The sequence below is a fragment of the Protopterus annectens genome, chromosome 10.part0 (assembly GCF_019279795.1).
Source record: "Protopterus annectens isolate FY-2018-M chromosome 10.part0, PAN1.0, whole genome shotgun sequence".
Taxonomy (NCBI): Eukaryota; Metazoa; Chordata; order Ceratodontiformes; family Protopteridae; genus Protopterus; species Protopterus annectens.
In genome coordinates, this window is record NC_056744.1 from 1,453,532,561 (window position 1) to 1,453,549,382 (window position 16,822).

The window sequence follows — 16,822 nt, forward strand, 5'->3', positions numbered from 1 at the left end:
ACAGGTCTTCTCGCATTGCAGTGGGCCATCTTGAATAATAATATTTTCTGTTGCAAATAGCATGGTGTGATGTAATAAAACTGGTATAACAGAGAATCTAGAGATAAGTAGCTGTAGGACCCCTTTAACCCCAAACAAAAATACAGCTCTTTTAGCTTCCTAGACTGTGTACTTACTGACTCTAGCTTCCTTAGTTTGCATTATAATTCATAATAAAGTCATTAAGAATAAGGACTTTTCTGCTTGAAATATTGTATGGCTGTACTTCTGAGACTGTTCTTTTGCTGGGATGGATGAAGGGTCAAACCTTTCACCACCTAGACACTCTCTGTCCTGAATCAGGTTTTATTATAGCAATAACCAAGGACTGGGTGTGGTATATTGAAGATTTATCCATGGTTGGTGTGGTTTAATCACGAAGGCTTTGCCCTCATGATTAAGCAAAGGCAACAGTGGATGTTCTTCGTGTTTCACTGTTGCAGTCCTAACATATGGGTTATGCGGCTCCCGGTAGCCCTCAGTCGGCCCGAATACCAGAGTCCTTGGTATATGACGTGGGCTGCCGTCGGTTGTAAACTGATGTCAGAACATCACATATAAATGGAGGTGGCAGACACCATTTCCCCAGTCTTTCTTGCCTGAAGCAGATGCAATTCACACTAGTGCTGGTCGGACGTTTACCTTTTGTCTGCTCTCCGACTACCAAGTTGAAGATGCCTTCAGATAAGTACCCTGTTGGGGATCCTCTTTTCTTGCTTTAATGAATGTCAGATAAAGTTAATAACTGTCTTGCCTGTGGAAAACAGATTCCTCATCGTGATTTTCATTCCTGTTGTATAACTTGTTTGGGCCTTGAGTACGACATCCCTAACTGTGATCTCTGTGCTTCCTTCAACCCGCGTACCATACACCGTAGAGCTAAGATTTCGGAGTCTGGCCTGAGTTCATTGGTGTGGCGTCTTCTGGTCTCCTGACTTCAGATATACCTAGGAAACACAAGGACAAGGACCGCAACAGGCCTATGGTTAAAGCTGCTGGCGACACACCGGTGAAATTGGTCATCAGCCTAGAGGTAGCTAGTGAGGCGCTTTCGCAGCCCCTACAGTCCACATATTTTCAGCCGCAGGCCTCTGCCGAGACCTTTATGGAGTCCTCCATGCCGTAGGCTGCTATCTTCTCTTCAGACCCTCCACCTGTCGCTGCTTCAGATGGGTCCGGAGTCGCTATGCAGGCACCGGCTTCTGATGCCCCTTCTCTTCAACATGAGACCAGAGCCAGACTGACTACCTTAGCTCAGACTTCTGCAGTTGCTAGGCCTCCCGAGTCCCTCCGGATTACTAGCAAACCTTTCAGCCGCAAATCTACCCACAAGCGGGCGTCCGTCTCCTCTCCTGTGCCTCAGTCCCAGTTGGTAAAGATGGCTGGTGATTTTCTTACCCTTATTAAGGGCTCTCATCCCCCCCTTCCAAAAGGGCTAGGGAATTGTCTCCTGATGTTTTGTCTGAATCAGATTCTGAGGTTTCCAGTATTTCTGCTGTTGAAGGAAATTCTCAACTTTTTTCTGGCTTTGAGGATTTTGATACTGAGGATTCAATCCCTCTGCCTCCCCTCCAGAAGATTTTTCCTTTGAAGATACTTTGAATACTCTTAGGGAGCACTTTAAATGGGAAAGTCAGGATTTCCCTCATTCTAAGAAGAAGATCTGGGAATTTTTAAATTTGCCACAGCATAAACCTCTGGCAATACCTCCTGTTTTGGAAGTTGAGGATGATGTCTTCATGGAAAATTCTTTAACTCCTAATTCTGTTCCTCCTGCTCCCAGAAAACCTGATGGGTATTATAGGATTCCTGATTCTCATCAGTTTCTTTTTTGAAACCCTACTACTAATCCTGAGATTATTTCTCAAGGTCCCAAGGGTGTCAAGGCTACTATTGCTAAAAACCCTGTACCTTCTGATAAGGAGTCTAGGGCCTTGGACAGGTGGGGTAAAAAGGTCTATACCTCTGCAACTCTTCCCATTAGATCTGTGAATTGTCTTTTTCACATGCTTAAGTATCAGCAGCATACTTTGGAGGCTATTAAGGTTAAGTTTGGGGATATTCCTTCCATGTCAGAGAACAAAGACTTACTAAATTCTGCCACTCTGGTTAATAAGCATTCTTTTCATTGTGGTTTTGACACCTTGGAGGCTTCCTGCAGAGCAGCAGCCACTGGTTCTTTTATTAGAAGGCATGCTTGGCTTAGGGAGCAGCCTCTTTCTGAACCTGTAAAATTTAAATTGCTGAATGTTCCTTTGCACAAAGACAACCTTTTTGGTAACAAGGCTGAGAAGGTGCTGAAAAAGTTGGTGGATAAGGTGAAATATATGCAAGCTGTAAAAAATTTCCTTCAGGTTCAGCCTCCTCGGTTTAGTAGGCATGATTCTTCCAAGAACTGGTCTTTCCCTGATCCTGGCAAGCAGGGTCGCTCTAGGCCTAGGGGTTTCAGATCTTCCAGAGGGCAGGCTTCTGCCCCTGAAAGGACTAAACATTGGCATCCTTCTTCTGCTAAATCGAGGAGTTCTAAGCCAGCTTCCCAAAGCAAGCATTCTCAATGACTCCGGCCTTCTTGTGCCTACCTCTGCGGACCCAGGATTTCCTATGGGGGGAAGGTTAGCCAGCTTCGCAGAGGTGTGGTCAACCATCACAGATGACAAATGGGTACTCAACATAGTAAACCAAGGTTACAAGTTTTATTTTCACACCTTCCCTGTTCTACAAAGTTACCCAGACATTCCCAGAACTCTCAGGGTAGAGGTAGAGAATCAAATTTCTTCTCTACTGACTATGGGGGCTATAGAGCCAGTTACTGCAAATCAGGTAGGCCTAGGTTTTTATTCAAGACTTTTTCTGGTACCCAAAAAAGGGGGCACCTGGCACCCTATTCTGGATCTGTCTACTCTAAACACTTTTCTGATGATTCCCAAATTCAGGATGCTCACTCTTCAACAATTACTGCCAATGTTGGACACAAGGATTCATGGCTTGTAACTTTGGATCTCAAGGAGGCTTATCTGCACATCCCAATAAGGGAAAGTTGCAGGCAGTTTCTTCGTTTCAGGGCTGGGGAGCAACACTTACAATTGTCTGCACTGCCCTTTGGCTTAGCTACTGCTCCCAGAGTTTTCACAAAGTGCCTGGTGCCAGCCATTGCTTTTTGTAGACAGAGGAACATTCAAATTTGTCCTTACCTGGATGACTGTCTCATTCAAGCAAACTCCCCAGAACAGTTAAAAAAGGATTTGGACTTTGTGAAGAACATTCTCACTTCTTTGGGTTATTCTCTCAATGAGAAGTTAAAGTTGGTTCCTACAAAGGAGATTGTTTTCCTGGGAGCGAGTCTGAATACAGCCACCCAAATGGTATTCCTCCCTCAAGACAAACATGAAGATCGGTCGGCTTATTTCAAGAACTTGGCAAGTGTGACCCAGCTCTCTGCAAGGCAATTCCTGCAAGCACTGGTTTCCATGGCTTCATGTATCTTGATGATCCCATATGCAAGGCTGCATATGAGAAAACTTCAGTGGTACCCCAAGAACCTTTGGTGTCAACGCACACAGGACTTAGACTTGATTCTTCCCCTTATTCCCTGTCTACAAATGGAGTTTCTCAGGTGGGCAACAGCCTGTTCTCAGAACAAGTGTCTGCTTTTCTGCCCACCACCTGCCAGCCAGGCTCTCACCACAGACGCCTTAGATTATGCATGGGGGGGCACATCTGGAAAGCAGGGGCATACAAGGGATTTGGAGCACCCTACAGATTCATCTGCACATAAACTTAAAAGTATTGATGGCAGTGCAGCAGGCTTTGCTGGCTTTCAAGGACCTACTCTACCCTGGGACTCTTCTGATCAGGACAGACAACACCACAGTCATGTGGTACATCAACAAGCAGGGGGGACTCACTCTTACCCTTTGTGCAGACACAGCATGAGACTATGGTCCTTAGCAGCTTCCATGGGCATACATCTCATAGCCCAGTATCTTCCAGGGAGGCTTAACTCCTTTTTGGATCAATTGAGCAGGCATGTTCTGGATCTTCACAAGTGGCAACTGAACAAGATCATTTTCCATCGCATCACTCAGCTTTGGGGCACTCCTCAGGTGGATCTTTTCTCTTCTCACACCAATTATCTCCTTTCAACCTTCTGCACCAGGGAGTTTCACGACAAAGCATGAAGAGTGGACGCTTTGTCCTTCCCATGGACACACCTCTCAATTTATGCCTTCCCCCCCTCTGCCTCTTCTTCCCAGAGTGCTGCTAAAGATAAGGGACTTAAAAACAAAAGCTATTCTAATAGCACCAGATTGGCCCAGGCAGCATTGGTATCCCCTTCTTCGCAGCCTTTCCCAAGCTCATCCTTGGCATCTTCCCCTGGTATCAGATCTGTTGGTTCATTTAACTGCCTGGCTAATACTTTAAATCTTTCCCAGCAGGTGGTTGAAGTTCTTCATGAGGCTAGGAGGCCTAGCACCAGGAAATCCTATGCAGATAAATGGAAGAGATTTTGCTCTTGGAGGCAGGCTAAAGGAGAAGAGTCTTCCCAACCTTCTCTTTCCCTCATTCTTGATTGTCTAGCAGGTTTGCTTAATGGTGGACTTTCCTTTTCTTCAATTAAGATTCATGCTTCTGCAATTTCTGCTCATTGTTCTTTTGAGCAACCATTTTTTTCTCACCCCTTGATGAAACAGTTCCTGAGGGGAGCTAGCAATCTTAGACCTCCCAAAAGAGCTCCTACTTCTGCTTGAGATCTACATTTTGTCCTGGAGAAACTTACTCTTCCTCCCTTTGAACCTGCTGCCTCTGCAGACTTAAAGTTCCTTTCATGGAAGACTACCTTTCTTTTGGCTATTACTTCCACCAGAAGGGTTTCGGAGCTGCAAGCCTTAATGACAGTAAGAACCATTCATTATTTTTCATACAGACCGGGTTTCTCTGAGAACTAATCCCTCCTTTATGCCTAAGGTGGTTTCCACTCTGACACTTAACCAGTCTATTCATCTGTCTACATTCTTCATTAACCCCACAGACTAAATAGGTTCAAAGGTAGGTACTAGGCTGTCTGCCCGAGGGCATTTATAAGCCTAGCCAGAGTGTGTCGGCTTTCACAGCCTCATTGATTAATTAACTGATCCTCTGTCAAGCAGAGGCAATGAAGTGATCCCTGGGGTGTATTTTCTGTTACCTATCCACTCGTCAAGGTTTCTCTTGAAGAGTGTTAGTGAGGGGCTCTGCCCAATGTAGTTTGGAATTTTGTTCCAAAGCATGGGGAGTCTCTGTGACAGGAATCTATCCCCTCCAGCATGTTCTATTTGTTGTTGTGGTGAGGTTTAGCTCTCTAGAGCATGTGGCTCGCAGTGACTTGGATTTCTTTAGGTGGAGCATGTCCATCAATTCTGAGTTGGACATGGCTTTGTAAGTCAGGCAGAGATCACCTCTTGAGTAAGCGATATGTCACTGAGTACAGACGGAGTTTTTTCAGTTGGGCTGCATAGGACATATGTTTGAGACCTGTAATCCTCTTGGTAAGGTACTTTTGTGGTCTTTCCAGCTGTTGGAAGTGTCTTGTGAGGTACATCCCAAATGGGGCATTGTACTCTATGATGGGTCTGATGAGTGACGAGTAGAGGGGCACTATAACCTCTTTATTTCTAGATTTGAACTCTTTAGTAATTAAATGGGCCACATAGAAGGATTTCCGAACTACTTTGGCAATATGATTGTCAAAGGAGAGATTACTATCTACCTGGGTCCCCAGATCTCTTATTAGCTCTTCTGTATTAAGGGGGCTGCCACTTATATGGTAATTTGTGGGTGTTTTGTTTTTCCCAAATGGGATGACTATGCATTTTTTGGCATTTAGCTTGAGGCCATGACTAACACCAGGTGTTCATCTCAGTAAGGCCCTTTTGGAGGCTGTCCATGTCAGCCAGAGAGTCAGTTATGGCTCCCAGTTTGCAGTCATCGGTGAACTTGGTTAGCCATAGTCCTCCTGTGTTTGCCTGTACTTCTGAGAAGTATATGCTGAACAGTAGGGGTCCCAGGAGCAAGCCTTGTGGGACACCACTTATGACTGGTTTAGAGTCAGACCTGGAGCCCGCTATTCTTACCGTGAGAGTTCTGTCTATAAGCCAGTTGGCAACCCATCTTGTGACGTTGGGGTTTATGTTCAGGCTGGGGAGTTTTTCTGTAATACCCAAGTGGGGAATGGTGTCAACAGCCTTGGCAAGGTCAAGGTAGGCTGTGTGAACAACCTTTCCCTCGTCTATGGCCTTAGTGACTCTCTCGAAGAAGTCAACCAGGTTTAGTAGGCATGATCTGCCCTTAACAAAGCCAAACTGTGTTGGGTCAAGTGTTTGGAGGTTCCCAGTGTCTTTGTTAATGAGTTCCATGCTGATGCACTCCATAGCCTTGCAGACCAGGCTAGTTAAGCTTATGGGGTGATAGTTACCAGGGTCAGTTGTGGCCCCTCCTTTGTGGAGTGGAATAACCGTTGCTGTGCGCCATTCTATGGGTACGTAGCCTGTGGAGAGGCTGAGGTTGAACAGCGTGTAGTTCATGCAAGACACAGCTTGGGACACCATCTGGCCCCATTGATGCTGTGTTTTTGGCTTTTGAAAGGGCTGTTTTCACCTGTGTGTCTGTGCTTTCCAGGACACTACACTTTTCTGGTATTGTTGTGGGCCCTTTTGGGGGTGAGAGGGAGGTGAAGTTTGCACTGAATCTATCTGCCAGGATGTTGGCAATATCAGTAGGTTCAGTATATTTTGTGCTATTTTGCACTAGTTCAGTGCATATCTGCGAGTTGCCACTTAGATTCTTAACATAGCTAAAGAAGGCTTTGTGGTTATCTTTTGAATCCTTGGATGATTGTATGAGGGACCTTAGTTTCTTACTGATACTGATCAGGGATGTCTTTCCTTCTTGGGATTTGCTATTTTTCTGAACTAGTTTCCTCCTCCTATTGTATAGCCTGTTTATGACAGGGGTCCACCAGACTGGTTTCCTTCTCTTAGAGGCGTGAGTCTTGGTTTTGCTAGCGATGGCATGATCCATGCAACCTTGTAGGTGCTCAGAGTGCATTTGTAAAGGTTTCTGCATCTTGGGCAGCGTTATCCTTTAGTGTGGGGGAAAGGATTCTGCACTCTCTTGATGGTGCACAGACAGTTGAAATTTTACTTAAGTAGGACTAAACCCTTTCGGAAGTCTTAGCAGTTGTTGGTTAGTTTTGCTCCTGGTGCTCAGGATAAAGCTATTTCCAAGCAAACCATCTCCAAATGGATTGCTCATTGTATTCACTTTTGTTACCTGCAGCATGGAAAAGTTCCCCTCCAGGGTATTAGGACCCATTCTGCTAGAGCAGCCTCTACTTCTGCAGCTTTTTTGAGAGGTGTACCTACTAAGGATATTCTAGAAGCAGCCACTTGGTCTTCTGTCCATACTTTCAGAAAGCATTACAACCTATCTTTGTTTTCCAAGTCTAGGGCTGGTTTTGCCTCTGCAGTTTTGCAAGACCTTTTTACCAATCCTTAGTCTGTGATTCTTCCTCCCCCCTTTTGTTTTCTTCCTGGGCTTTGGGAATCGACCCATATGTTAGGACTGAAACAGTGAAACACGAAGAACATAGTACAGTTGTGTACACTTACCATAAATATAGATGTTCTAATGTATTCACTGTTGCAGTCCTGGTTTCCCACCCTCCATTCCCCTTTTTTTCCTAAGGCACAGACTACTTATGTTATTTTTGGATGGCTTTTTTCCAGGGTGTTCCTTCCTGGTTTGGCCTTCTTTTGGGGGCTCACGACAGTTAAGGCAGGAAAAACTGAGGAAATGGCATCAGCCGCCTCCCTTTATACCTGACATTCTGACATCAGTTTACAACTGATGTCATATACCAAGGACTCTGGTATTCGGGCCGACTGAGGGCTTCCGGGAGCCAGATAACCCATATGTTAGGACTGCAACAGTGAATACACTCAAACATCTACATTTATGGTAAGTGTACATGACTGTACTTTAAATCTTCATTATATCCCACCCAAATGTCGGTTATTGCTGTTATACGTTATTATTTAAAAAATAATTACTTATTTTTCTTAAGTAATGCCTTTGTACAACGTCACCGTGGTGTTCTGCTTTGTTTCTGGATTCTGCCCTTTGATGATATACTGTGCATGCATATGGGAGTTGCATTTCCAGGCTCACACAGTACCTCATTGCTTTAGCAAGTAAGCAATGGGGAGAGGGCAATCTCCACTGCTATTTTTTTGAAGAGAAAAAAAAATTGTAACCTCCCCAGAGTTTAGAGGTACGGGAGAGACGGGAGAAATACAAGGAAAAATCAGGTATGCTTTAGTTTGCAGAATGTACATAAACTGCCTTGTATTTTCTCTGGTCTCATATGTACCTCTTGAGCTTTTATTTGAAAAAACGTGAATACGTGTGCATTGTCTGAAGGAAAGAAAGTCTGAAACTAAAATGCCTGTCATTATTTAGTGACTTTGTTCCTCTGTGATTTGTCAGAAAAGAACAAATTTTGTGAGAAGTAGTCATTAAATAATGATATTCTTTTTACTTTGAGTCTGCCCTTCAGACTAATGCTTGTCTACAAGATAGCAATAAAAAAAAAAAAAAAAGTCTAGCCGCCTAGTGATACTTCAGTGGCTGGATTGTATATGCTTTGTTTACAATGGGCACGGTGGTTGGGCTGACCAATCATCGTGCTCGTTTTTGAATGTTAATTGCCAGGCATTGTAGTCATTTTGTTGGAGCTGCAAGATGATCTGTGGTGTAAGGTAGTTAAAAGTGGAATTGTATTTATTGTTTTTCATTAATGATTTGTTGTTTACTTGGGAAATACTGATATGATGGGTTCTGTATGCTAAATGTAAAGTATGGCTGTATTAATCTGAAATAAGCCAGTATTGATATTACTTTCCAGAAAAGAGAAAGTCCAGATGGATCACAGAAAAATGTAGTAACTGACAGTACAGAGCCTGTAAATGAAGAAAACCTCTACACATCCTTCACTGTGCAAGTGAGTTGAGTTACTTAAATTAATTAGTTTGTCTGCATGTTAATATCTTTGTAACACAGAGTACTTATGCATGTGAGTTTTTGCTGGAAAGAGAGAAAGATGCACAGGTAAACCAGAAATTTCTCCAGTTAAATTTACGTGAACTGTTGGAGACAGAAGGCACAGCTTTTTGGCACATTATCCCGCAATCTTGTTTAACTCGAGGTTTAAAAAAAAAAAAAAAAAAGGGCAAAACAAAAGTGATAATCCTAGACAGTAACTGCACTATTTTTATTGAATCTTAGGCTTGTTTGTTATATTGTAAATTAACAATTAGGGTCCAACTTTGTACTACTTTTTAGCTCATTTCCACTGGTCCAACATCTCTGGAATTTTGTTTTTTAATTGACATTTTATTAGCTAAACTTACTAACATTATTTGCACCTTATACCCAGTTATATAACATCTCTCACTTATTTTACAGTTCCCAGTAATTTTGATTAGAACTGCGATATTCTTTTCTCTTGTGTTCTTTAAGTTTTACCATAACTTCATTCATCTGTCTGTCAGGAATACTTCTGAAAACATTATACTGAAGTTTTTATTCAGAGAATTCTCATATCAGTCTTGCATAGATTCTCATTTCTCATTTTGAGTGAAAGTTGGGCCAACCCCATCTTTTCTATATTTTGTTTTCACCTTCAAGAGCAACTGCTTCATCTTAAATAACATTTAACTTGCATATCCCCACTCCTAGACAAAATTTATGCTTTCCTTACTTGATACTCTTTTCATCTGTTTGTAACAGTGTGCTTCTAACCCGTCTCCAAGAATACCTCCATCAGCAAATAGTTAACCTAAGACAATGCCTTTGTTATTGCCCTATCTCAGTATTAATTCAGCCATTACCTCCTGCATATCACTTCTACCTTTTAACTCTGATTTCTCCCACTGCTTTGTCTTTCGTCAAACATTGTGGCCCATAAATCTCTTCTGATATGTCTTGTTAACATTTAATTCATCCATCTTTAACATCCTCTTTTCAATATTACAATTTATATTGGTCCATATATCCAGCTTTGACCTCAAGGTTCCTCAGCCACCTGTCAAAAGAAGCAACAGAGAATGAGAGAACCCAGAATCCTTATTTACTTCCTCATTTCTGTTTTAATCAAGAACATTTCTTCAGCATTTGATAAAGTGGAGTCAGTATAACTCGCGCTTCCTTTTTGTCTTAAACATACACAAGTGATGTGTCCGTCAAGTAAAAATATCATCCACCTTATCTTCCTAATGTCCATAATCGGGAGAAAGTAAAAAGTATATACCATACTTTATTACAAAGAAGTATAGATTTCTTCAGATTAGTTCTCCAAAAATCCCATGTCAACATTTCTCCCCCACATGTAGTTACTGTTTCACAGATGCTATCAGTCCATCATTTATATTTCTGTCTTTACATCCAATTTTCATCTTACATATTTAATACAATGAATGCATTCATGTTATTCTTACACATATGTTGGTGCAATAATGTTGTACAGTTCAATTTATTAGTGTAGACATTTATTGTAGCATGAAGATGTCCTTCAAGGATGCATCTGCAGTCATCACATATGGGTTGTCCTGCCTCAGGCAGCCCCTCGGTCGGCCGGATTCCAAAGTCTGGGTCTGGCGTCGGCTGATGTCGCCCTTTCCCCGACGTCAGAGCGCCTGGGGTATAAAAGCGTCAGCCGACGCCATCTTCCCCAGTCTTTCTTGCCACGTGGTGCCCGAAGCAGAAGCAGTTCGCAAGTGCCAGTCGGCCAGCTCCTGTAATTCAGCTACCGAAGACTTCAAAAGCTAAGTACCCCGTTGGGGACTCTTTCTTGCCTCAGCCGATGTCAGATAAAGTTAATAATTGCTTAACTTGTGGGAAACAAATACCTCATAAGGATTTCCACTCTTACTGCCTCCCCTGCCTAGGCCCAGACCACGACGTCTCGGCCTGTTCAGCCTGTGCTTCCTTCAACCGACGCACTCTTAGACGTCGGGCGGAGTTTGCAGAGGAATTTTTTGGGGCCTACCGCGAGTGTCTCGGTCTCGGCTGAAACAGAGTCCTTGGTACTTCCGACCCCCGAAACCGCTCAACCGACAACCTCGGCCCCGGAGGCCCCTGCTGAGTCGGTTATTGAATTTCCTTCAGAAACTGGTGTCTTGGAAACTTCCGACACCATTCCTCTAGACAAAACTACACCAGCACGTGGTGCAGCTAGGCCTCCTGCATCCATGTCCATAAAGGCATTCACCAGGGCTAAAGCTGCTAAACATACAAAAGCTATGCCTTCCAGAGTTATTCCTCAGGGACCCTCTACAAGTTCACAGATTCTAACTTTAGCAGAGGACCTTATTTCCTTAATTAGGGGCTCTCAACCCCCTCTAGACAAAAGGCCCAGGGTTGAGCCCTCTGATCCCCACTCCTCAGAGGAGGCCTCTGATGGCTCTGCTCTCTCGGACTACCAGGAGGAGGCTTTTTCGGCCTACAAGGATTCTGATGCAGAGGAATCAATCCCCTCGGCCTCCCCTCCTGATGAACTATCCTTCGGGGAGACCCTTCACACTATGAGAGAGCATTTCAAATGGCAAGGCCAGGAATTCTCTGATTCCAGGAAAAGATTAAGAACTTTTCTGCATTTACCTCAGCATAGACCTTTGGCTATTCCTCCTGTTTTGAATGTCATTGATGATGTGTACTCCGAGTCTAGCATAACCCCTGACACTCTTCCTCCGGCCCCTGTCAAACCCGATAGGTACTACAGGGTCCCGGACTCGCATCTTTTTCTTTACAAGGCCCACTCTGCTGATCCAGAAACTATTTCCCAGGGCCCTAAAGGGGTTGCAGCTGCCACTACTAAAAATCCACTCCCCTCTGAAAGGGAGTCCAGGGCTTTAGAGATGGGGTAAAAAGTGTATACTTCTGCTACTCTTTCTATGAGGGCATTAAATTGTCAATTTCATATGATACAGTACCAAGAGTATTTGTTAGATGAATTGCATAAGAAACTGTCTTCACCTGAACCCCTAGATCGCAAATCACTTCAGGATCTGGTACATAACTCCCAGCAGGTTAGCAACCATTTCTTACAGTGTGGTTATGATGCATTGGAAGCTTCATGTAGGTCAGCTATGACAGGTGCAGTCATACGTAGGCATGCTTGGCTGAAGGAACAATCTCTGCCAGACCATGTTAAAGCTAAGCTTCTGGATGCTCCACTGGAAAAGCAAAAGTTATTTGGCTCCACTGCTCAGGAGGTCTTAAAGAAATTTGAGGAAAAGGCAAAATCTATACAAACAGTCAAAGATTTTCTACAAGTCCAACCACCAAGATTCAGCAGAAAGATTTCAGAGAGGCAAGAACAGGCATGCCAGAGGTAGAGGGCAAGCTAGAGGCTCCTACAGAGGACGTCAATGGCAGCCTCCCAACCAGAGAGTTAGTGCAGGACCTACAACTGCTGCACAAGGACAGACTCAATGACTTTGCTTTGACTCCGCCAACCAGGGCTCAATTAGAAGCACCTTTGGGCGGAAAGCTTTCTTTATTCTCAGAAAATTGGCACAGTATTACAAGAGACAAATGGACACTGCAAATAATAGACAAAGGATACAGGTTCCATTTTCACACATTGCCAAAAAGAAAAGGCATGCCAGACCTGCCACCAAATCAAAGGGCAGAGGCTTTGAAACAAATCTCCAACTTAATGCAAATGAAAGCTATAGAAAAGGTTCCTCTTTCAGAACAAGGCCAAGGATTTTATTCCAGACTATTCCTTGTTCCAAGAAAAGAAAATCCATGGAGGCCTATTCTCGACTTGTCCGCACTGAATACTTATCTCATTGTGCCAAAATTCAAAATGCTGACTCTACAGCAACTCCTTCCCATGCTGGGCAAGGGGTCTTGGCTGGTGACTCTAGACCTCAAGGAGGCATACCTGCATGTCCCTATCAGACAAAGTTGCAGAAGACACCTCAGATTTCTTGCAGGTTCAGAGCATTATCAATTCTCAGCATTGCCCTTTGGCTTATCTACTGCGCCCATAGTATTCACGAAATGCCTGGCATCAGTAATTGCACACTGCAGACTTCAGGGGATTCAAATATACCCATATCTGGACGACTGCCTTGTACAAGCGGACAGCCAACAAACTTTGGTAAAGGACCTGAATTATGCCATCCACCTACTGCAGGCCTTGGGATATGCAGTCAACATTCACAAATCAAGACTTGCTCCATCCCAAAGAATAACTTTTCTGGGTGCGTATCTAGACGCAACCACCCAAATGGCTTTTCTCACAGAAGAAAAACAAAGACAACTACTGGATTACTTCAAGAATCTGACAAGACAAACTCAGCTGACTGCAAGGAAAATCCTGCAGGCCCTGGGTTACATGGCATCTTGCATTCTTCTGATTCCACAAGCAAGGCTGCATATGAGGAAACTACAATGGTACCTAAGGAGTTTATGGACTCAGCACAGTCACAGCTTAGAAACTTTGATCCCACTCATTCCATGCCTCCAAAAGGAATTTCTGTGGTGGGTTCAAGCAAGCCAGTCAAACAGGGGTCTGCCCTTCAGCAAGCCAATAGCCAGCCAAACCATTACAACGGACGCTTCAGACCACGGTTGGGGAGCACACATGGAGGGCAGATGTATTCAAGGACTATGGTCACAAAAGGAGCTACGCATGCACATAAACCAAAAGGAAATGCTGGCAGTGTTACATGCAATCGAGGCCTTCAAACTCTTTCTGCATCAAGGCCACCTGCTAATAAGGACAGACAACACCACAGTTATGTGGTACATAAACAAGCAAGGAGGCACCCATTCCTACCCTGTTTGCAGACTGGCAATGAATCTATGGGAACTTTCCTTGAAACTCAATGTAGAGCTGCAATCTCAGTTTGTGCCAGGAAAAGACAATATACTGGCGGACAGCTTAAGCAGAAATATCATGGATGCACACGAATGGATGCTGCACCCAGACATCTTCCTACAGATAACACAATCATGGGGCAGGCCAGACATAGATCTTTTTGCCTCCCCCCACAATCATCAGCTGAAGAAATTCTGCTCAAGGACATACCACCCACAAGCATGGAAAGTGGACACCCTATCTTTCAGCTGGAGAACTCTAACAGTGTATGCATTTCCACCTCTTCCATTAATGACCAAGGTCTTAATGAAGATCAGGACAGAGCAGCCAAAAGTGATTCTGATAGCTCCGGACTGGCCAAGACAGCACTGGTACCCACTGTTAAAGAGCATGTCACGCACGAAACCATGGCCTCTTCCTCAATGGCCACTTCTCCTGACACTGACACAGCACAATTACAAAACTCTGCATTCCAACCTGAAAACCTTGCAACTAACAGCCTGGAAAATACCTTGACTCCTCCTCAGGATAAGCTATCCAAGAGAGTGAAGGATATCATCATGGAAGCTTCCACAAGAAAGGCATATTCAGCAAAATGGAAAAGATTTCACGCTTGGAGCACCACAAAGGGCCTAGATGCGACAGTGATGAACATGGCACATATCCTGGAATACTTGGCAGAAATGCTCCACAATGGCCTGTCTTACTCTTCCATTAAAATTCATGCTTCAGCAGTTTCAGCAGAGTACAATACTGATCCACCTGTCTTTTCTCATCCTCTCCTAAGACAGTTTCTAAGAGGAATTAAAAACATCAATCCTCCAAGGAAACCTCCAGTGCCTACTTGGGACCTTAACTTCGTGTTGGAAAAACTAACTCTGCCTCCCTTTGAACCAGCAGCATCTGCAGAACTATCCTGTCTTGGAAGACCGCCTTCCTTCTGGCCATAACCTCAGCAAGAAGAGTATCTGAGTTACAGGCCCTCATGGCAGTACAGCCATTTCTTATTTTTCATCAGGACAGAGTCTCATTGAGAACCAATCCTTCATTTATGCCAAAGTTGGTATCCAGGGTCTCATTAAACCAAGCTATTCACCTGCCTACCTTCTTTCCAAATCCACAAAACAAAGGGGAGAAACTTCTGCACACCCTGGAATACACAGACAGTTGCGCTACTACTTGGACAGAACTAAAAGCTACAGGAAAAAATGACCAGCTGTTGGTAGCATATGCTGCTGGTGCACAAGGAAAAGCAATTTCCAAACAGACAATTTCAAAATGGATAGGGAATTGCATTTGTTTTTGTTATTCCTTTCATGGAAAAACTGTGCCAGCTAACATTAGACCTCATTCCACCAGAGCCACAGCCACCTCCACAGCCTTCTTAAGAGGGGTGGCTACCAAGGACATTTTAGAAGCTGCTACATGGAGCTCCGTGCATACATTTTCCAAGCATTACAATTTACCTTTATATTCCAGATCCAGAGCAGGCTTTGCTACGGCAGTCCTGCAGGGCATTTTAGCTACACCATCCTTTACATAGATCCTCCACCCCCAGATTGGCTATGGTATTCTACCCATATGTGATGACTGCAGATGCATCCTTGAAGGACATAGTACAGTTTTGTACCTACCATAAATGTAGATGTCCGATAGGTATGCATCTGCAGTCAGGTTTACCCTCCCTCCTTCCCCTCTTTGGTATTTATTGGGTACTTTTCCCTCTCATAGCTAGCTGGGGTTATCTATTATGGTGTATTTGTTTTATATATAGATATATACATATATATACATATATATTTCTGTGCATGTTTGGAATTTATTGCTTTTCTCCAAATTTAGCCTTCCTTTGAGGGCACCTGGCATCTGGGGCAAGAAACACTGAGGAAGATGGCGTCAGCTGACGCTTTTATACCCCAGGCGCTCTGACGTCGGGGAAAGGGTGACATCAGCCGACGCCGGACCCAGACTTTGGAATCCGGCCGACCAAGGGGCTGCCTGAGGCAGGACAACCCATATGTGATGACTGCAGATGCACACCTATCGGACATCTACATTTATGGTAGGTACAAAACTGTACTTTTGTTGTTATCATTCCATTAAATTATATTGATGTTCTTTCTAGTCAGTGTTGCAGTACTAAGTCTTGGACTTCCTGCCTTGCAGAAGCTTGCAGCTGGCTTGAGTACCAGTGGATTTTATCATCTCCCAGCCGGAAGATGCCCTTGCTAGGTGACGTCAGTGGTATAAAGGGTCACCAGACGTCATCTCTTCAGATGTTTTTCATGTTTCACTGTTGCAGTCATCACACTTGGGTTATCTGCCTGCAGGTAGCCCTCAGTCGGCCCGAATACCAGAGTCTTAGGATTTAGGCGTCGGATGCTGTCATCTCTCCCATGACGTCAGGGGTATAAAACATGCAGCCAACGCCATTACATTAGCTTTTCTTGCCGTGCAGGAGCCCGAAGCAGAAGCAGTTTGCAAGTGTCGGTCGGCCGCTACCTGAAATTTTCATTTTTTGAGTTTCAAACCTGAAGTCTTCTAAAGCTAAGTACCCCATAAGGGAGCCTTTTTTCTTGTTCTAACTGATGTCAGAAAAATTTAACAGTTTTCTTGCCTGTGGAAAGCAAATACCTCACAGAGATTTTCATTCTTACTGCGTCACCTGTATTGGCCCAGACCACGACATTCCTCGCTGTAGGTTTTGCGCCTTAACGCCCAAACTATTCGTAGTTGGGCTAACTTTGTTACTAAATTCTTTCGCTGTCATTCTCCGTATTCTGAAATGGCTTCGATAAGCCATCTGACTACTGATCTTCCAAAAAAACTTGAGGATAAAGACAGAGACAGACCCGC

General features: G+C 44.0%; 1 protein-coding gene across 2 annotated transcripts in view; it reads left to right on the forward strand.

Moving 5' to 3' along the window:
• The window catches only part of EPS15 (epidermal growth factor receptor pathway substrate 15), a 2,462,763-nt gene that overhangs the window by 1,747,610 nt on the left and 698,331 nt on the right, over positions 1-16,822 (forward strand). For both annotated transcript variants that reach the window (XM_044086083.1, XM_044086082.1), the window contains exon 17: positions 8,981-9,076. In XM_044086083.1, the coding sequence (XP_043942018.1) occupies positions 8,981-9,076 (96 nt within the window). The remainder of the gene's footprint in view (positions 1-8,980; positions 9,077-16,822) is intronic.